The sequence below is a fragment of the Apaloderma vittatum genome, unplaced genomic scaffold (genome assembly GCF_000703405.1).
Source record: "Apaloderma vittatum isolate BGI_N311 unplaced genomic scaffold, ASM70340v1 scaffold44615, whole genome shotgun sequence".
NCBI classification, from domain to species: Eukaryota; Metazoa; Chordata; class Aves; order Trogoniformes; family Trogonidae; genus Apaloderma; species Apaloderma vittatum.
Window position 1 is genome coordinate 1 of NW_009716208.1, and position 6,255 is coordinate 6,255.

General features: G+C 36.5%; 1 protein-coding gene across 1 annotated transcript; it reads left to right on the forward strand.

The window, feature by feature from the left end:
• Window positions 1–617: 617 nt before the first annotated feature.
• LOC104273940 (phosphoserine aminotransferase-like) lies at window positions 618–4,465 on the forward strand (the record flags this gene model as incomplete). The annotated part of the gene is made up of 3 exons (XM_009869431.1): window positions 618–746; window positions 3,272–3,409; window positions 3,955–4,465. Coding segments are annotated over 3 exons (373 nt in total), but the record flags the coding sequence as incomplete, so codon positions are not given.
• Window positions 4,466–6,255: the final 1,790 nt, after the last annotated feature.

Sequence of the window (6,255 nt, forward strand, 5' to 3'; positions counted from 1 at the left end):
AAATAAATATATAAAACAATGTAAATAAAAGATTATGTATATATCGTCTTTTATTTACATTTTTTTTAACATCTGTGAAAATGTGTTTGGATTTCTGGCATTATTAATGTACGTACATTTGAGATTCACCCCTGTGTCTTTGCTAGAGCTGCTGCACAGGGTGGATGTGACTGACTTTTGTGCTAACTCTGGCTCTTTCTAGGACTAGATGGACAGTTATGTGGTTGGTGAACTGGCAGTCTGCACAGCATGTCTGGGGATGTGCTTGAAAGCCCTGCAGGGCTGCAGGAAACTTGTAGGACTTGTACTTCTGTGGTGCAAGGGGTTAAGTTTGGTCCATCAGATTTGTGTGGCATTTGAATTTCAGGATTCTACATCTGTGTCTGAAACACATTGCCTGCTTAGAATCGTCATACTTTGTGAAATAATCCAAATTAATTTGTTGATCTTAAACACCCCAAACCCAAACATTTGTTGCTGAAACATTTTGTGAAACAGAGCTGTTATTTTCTGGAGTTTTTTTTAATTTTTCTTTTTTCATGTTCAGTTTTGTTTTTTTTTTTTGTTTTTTTGTTTTGTTTTAAATCTGACTAAAAAAATGTTCTTCCCTCTTTCAGCATTTATATCATGGGATTGGTGCTGGAATGGATCAAGAATAATGGTGGAGCTGCAGCTATGGATAAACTTAGTTTAATCAAATCACAAATGATTTATGATATTATAGACAGATCTAATGGATTCTATGTGTAAGTTGCTATGCTTTTCCCTCTGATTTCAGTATTTGTTGTAGAGCCACAAATATTCATAATTTTAAGTCTGATTGCGGTATATTTTTAAAGTGACTGTTTCAGTATTTAGAAGTTTTGAGGAATCCTACAAGAACCACTTGTACAAACCATTCATTTGATAACTATCCAAGGATAAGTCTCATTCCAGCAGGAAGTTATATTAAGTTATGTTGTATAGATCAGTTATGATGCATATTAGTAACAGATGTTCTAGACCTAATAAAATGCGTGAGCCTGAGAAAAGAGTGTACAAAACCAGATAAGCAGATTCTGTTGTTTTATGCTTACTGAATCTCTTGAGGAAGTACAGGTTAAAACAGAGAAAGTGTCCTGGAAGACACTGTAGAGGCCACTTTTGCCTCATATTGTTCTTACAACCTCTTTCAGTAGTCAAAGACTCTGCTTTTTCTCTGTCAAGAAGAGCGTTTTTATTATCTGCTTTTGCTAAGTTTTCAAAATGTAGTTAAGACGTCATATGTTTTCTTGATGTACGGATTATTTTCTTCAGTTATTTTTGATAGTTTTCTGAAGCAGATTTAACCCTCTGATTTTTACAGATTTCTGCAAGGCATTTTTGAGCTCACAGGACTCAAAATATGTATAGTTAAAAGCTAGTATTGTAGTTCAGAGTAATTTTAATACTTACCAAGCTCATAAACTAGTAATTGGCTATGAAACTGCAAAATATTTTCTTCTACCTTCAGTATAAAATCAGCAGTTTTGAGACCTAATTAACTTCCAAGTCAAAGTTAGGATAGAGCAAATTAAATTTGGATTTTAAATTAAAGCTGGCTGCAACCATAATTGGCAGGAATATATTTTCATCGTAATATTTAATACATTCTGCTCATCCATTTAGTTAATGAGAACAGCTTTGCCTTTAGCATTGTCATGATCAGGATTGTGATCCTACTCTACTGAAACCCTGAGGGTTTTTCATAAACCTCGATAAGCAACTGAAGCCTTGAAAAAAACGTTTTATGACAAATAGAAATCTGTTTCTGGCAAGCTGGTCTGTAAGGCTGTGAGTGGGAAATGCAATCCAGATGGGATGGTAAATAGTCAATTGGGAAGGCAAAGCAAGCTTTGAGCTGTGTGCATCTTTCTAAGCAATACAGTTAAGACTAGATTTTTTTTTTTTGGATTGTATTTATGACTAAAAGGAAGGCTTATCTGAAGCTGCCTTCCGAGCTATAATGTGCCACCTAATCTGTGGCACGCTCCTCTGGGTAAGCAGTGTGACAAGCTGTTTAGTGAATGGAGGCTTTCTTCCACAAAGCACTGTGTGCCGTTTGCACTTTGCTTTCTAAAGTCTGTTCACTGAGTTTAGATAGGATTGCTGAAGAGCAACTGTATCTTCTAAAAACTGTAGCATATCTAGAGTTATTCAAATATGGGGATGCTTACAATCATATGCCTTTTTGAAGAGTGTTTTCCTGGATGCATCTGAAGCAGAAGATTTGCATAGGCATATACTGTGATTGAATTTTTTTTTTCCTCTTCATAAAGGAGACATCTGTACAAGGGAACAAGGGAGGAACTAAAAAAGAATTATATCCATTCTTTGTCAAATACAATAATGGGTATGAAATTTACATGTAGTTTATGAGAAGTTATTCGCAATGAATCCCTGCAAGAATCTACATCACAGCCTCAGGGAAGAATAAATCTAGAGGCTTCATATCTCCCTTGTAACCAGAAGCACCAAAGAAAAATATCTCTTCCCTCCCTCCTTCTTACTTTCACAAAATAATCAAAGAGAAACTTTGCTTTAAAGGTATCTTGAATTTTTCTACTTCAGATTAAAGGGAATTTTAAGAGATTGAAGAGCTGTGATGCACCTTATGCATGTTGTGGCCATGTAAACAATACAAGATTTGTGCCAGAGATCTTGTATTTAGAGATACTTGAGGTATTCATGTTTCTGGATAAACTAATGTAGAAGATGGACTGAAACCACTTACAAAAGTCTTTTCTTACACTATGTTCTTATGCTTCCTTTAGCTCTGCTTAGCTGAGCCAAGCTCAATTCTGGTAGCACTTGTGACTAGCTGAATAAAAATAAGTATGCCGGTCTTAGAAGATAAAGAGAAGAAACTGCTTGAGACTTAGTGAAAGTTTGCTGTAACTTACCTCATTTATCCTAGGGAATGTAACTAAGACTTGTGGGTGGGGTGGTGGTTTTAATTATTATTATTGTTATTTTTTTTTAAATTATGTCTAAGGTCTGCTTCTGTGCATTTCTGTGTGGCAATTTTCAGTATGTCAGAAAGGGTTAATAAGCTGTCCACTACTGTCTTTTTTTATACTTGGTTCAAAAGGGAAGGTTGCTTTCTTTTACAAAAAGTAATTAGCTTTTCCATTATGGAAGAATGACTTTGGTGCTAAACAGATTCAAGTATTCACTTGCTGAAACTGTATATAGCTGGAAATGTAAACCTAGCACGAGATGAGTTAATCATTACATTCTGCAACTTTTCTAGATGTCCAGTGGAGAAAAAGAACCGAAGCAGAATGAATGTCCCTTTCCGTATTGGCAGTGTTAAGGGTGATGATGCACTGGAAAAGAAATTTCTTGAGAAAGCTGTGGAACTTAACATGATATCTCTGAAAGGGCATCGGTAAGTGTTAGTCAGATGAATAATCCCTTTCCTGTGCGGAATAAACTGGTACTGCAGCGATGCAGCAGCAGGCGCAGTCCAGAGCCCGCAGTCGACTCAACTGCTGCTTAGCTCTAGGGGGGCTCAGAGAGCTTTCTCCTTAATTCTGCTTTCTTCTCCAATTTGATAAATCTGACTCTGTGCAAATGCCAAAGAAGGTGACTCTTGAGGTCAGATTCTGTCATTGTATAAAGCCTTTCATTATACGACTTCGCTTCCTGCTTGCAAGAGTTCCTTCCCATGTTCAGTGGTGTTTGTGGGATTGAAAGAGCTTTTTGATGCTGCAGGACTGCAGCATTGGAGCTGTAAAGAACTGAAGAATATTGAGTTTCTCTAGGCTGCAGGCTTGCCTTGGAGAATTAAATGTTGATTCTCATTCACGTAAAAATTTGAGTGTAATCCCTTTGGAGTAGTGGTAGGCTTAAATGTCTGTGAAAATTATTAATGTATTTTTTAGAATATACAGAACCTTTTCTTTTTTTTATCTCCTCCTTATTTCAATTCAGATCTGTGGGAGGAATCCGTGCCTCTTTGTATAATGCAGTGACTGTAGAAGATGTTCAGAAGCTTGCAGCGTTCATGAGAAGCTTCATGCAGATGCATCAGTCATAAAATCTCATCAGTTAGAGCCATGCTGCACATCTATGACATAAAAGCTAAAGGGTTTGAAAGTTATTGTATGGCACAGCTGTAGCGCACAAGTTATTTTTTCTTTTATTTCCTGTAGCTATTTTACTCAACTGTATGGGATTGAGGCCCAATCTTGCAATGACTTGGCAGCCTTGCCTTCATTGAAGGTGAGGATCCCCATACTGATCAAGATTGGTTCCAAGTATTCCAAAATAGTATTGTTAATGTGTAGTTAAAACATGAGTAGCATTAAGATGTTATGGATCTGAGTCTGTTTATTACTTCTAGTCACAAGTGGCTTCTTCAGCAATGCCCTGTTTTCAGTAAAATTCAGGAGGCAAAATTTGCCGTAAGCTTTCTGTAATGCTTTACAAATAATCTGTGGCTGCACAGTGAAGCTAGAGCTAATGTTAAATGTTCTATAAAGATGTCTAGTTGACTTACCAGTGTATACCAACAGTATAACACCAGCAGTATTTAAGAGTTAATATCTGTGTTCCTAACTTGAAGACCTTGCCTTCACATTTCTGGTCCCATGCTTCAAGTAATATAACAGTCACAGGAAGTGATACCCATTGTGGTTAAAGTTTGCAGGACTGGGCCTTTTTTCTCATATTATCATTTACTGGTTTAAAGCTAAGATGCATGAGTCTGTAATTAAATCAATTTATAAGATGTCATTTATTTCTCTGTGCATTTTGTACGTTAAACTAGAGAAGTTTATTAATTTTATGTTCTTACTTTGAGTGTGCATATTTACTCCTGCCAAAAACTTGTTTGTAATTCATTAACCATGTGCCAAACTGGATTGCTCTATTCCATTCAATGGATCTGTGAAAGTCTGCAGCAGACTTTCTTGTCTGGTGCTTCCTAAACATCTTGCCTCTCTAATTTCTCCAGTATTTTCTATGACTTTTCATTGCTTCAGTTCTGTAGTGTTTTGTGTGTGGGGATTTGCCCAGCTGCAGTAAATACAAGTCTTAACTTCTCTGTCTTCCTGACACTACATCGTGCTTCTAGTCCAACTTTCTTGCTTGCTCTTTCTGACTTATTTTGAACTTTGATACTCTGGGTTAGAGAAGGAGCTGTGGTTATGCAAAGATCTTCAGAAAAATCTTCTGTTACTAGTATCCTTGAGTTACTTTTCCTTCTCAGCTTGTGAATTCACTGCCAATCCTGTATTGACACTGGCCTCCTATTTTAACTTACATAGAAGCTGTCTGCTAGTGTCATACTGTTTAGCATCACTGCAGCTGGTTTCAAACTGTAAACTCTTTGCTACAGGACTGTTTATGTGTATTTTTTTATTTTTATGCAACACCAGTACAGTGGTAACAATTTAATAATGGTAATGATTTAACTGTCCCTTTCTTGGTGGAACCTAACATCAAGTCAGTGGAGTTGTGCTAGAGTTGAAAGATGTTCCTATATGAAAATCATGATTTTTCTGACTACTTTTTTGAGATTTTTGTCAATTTAATGTAACTCAAAGTATCTAAGCAAATTGGATGAAGAAAATAAAACTTAATCACAGCATGCCATGAAGTACCCGTGTGTCTAAAGCTTTTTTATTCTTGGTCACTTTCAGAAGGATAAGGTATATATAATGTATGTTAGAATTTTAGATTACAGCATTGTCTTTTTCCCTTAAAAGCAAGCTTCCCTCATTTATGTTTTGTTTAATTCTGAAAATAGTCTTTCCTACAACTGGAATGGAAACAAGTATCACTATGAGAAGACTTTGAGAACCCTTTTTGCCCTGCCAATCATGAAGATGTAATTCAGGTTCTATATCAAGCTTTTTAACTTTCTAATATTCTACTTTGATTTTTCTGTACTTGTTTTCAACAGTAGCTGTGACGTATATCTCTTTCCAAAAGTTAGTAAACCTTTCTATTTTATGACAGCCTCATATTCCTCCTAGCATACTGTCGTGGTTTGACCCTGGCCGGCAGCCAGGTGCCCACACAGCCGCTCTCTCCCTCCCCCTTCTCCACTAGACAGGGGGAGAAAATAATTCAAAGGGCTCAAGGTTTGAGATAAGGACAGGGAGATCACTTTCATTTACCGTCCCGGGCAAAACAGACTCGATTTTGGGGAAACTAATTACATTTATTAAGAGAACAAACCAGAGAGGAGTTGTGAAAAATAAGAAAAAACAAACAGATCTCAAAAGC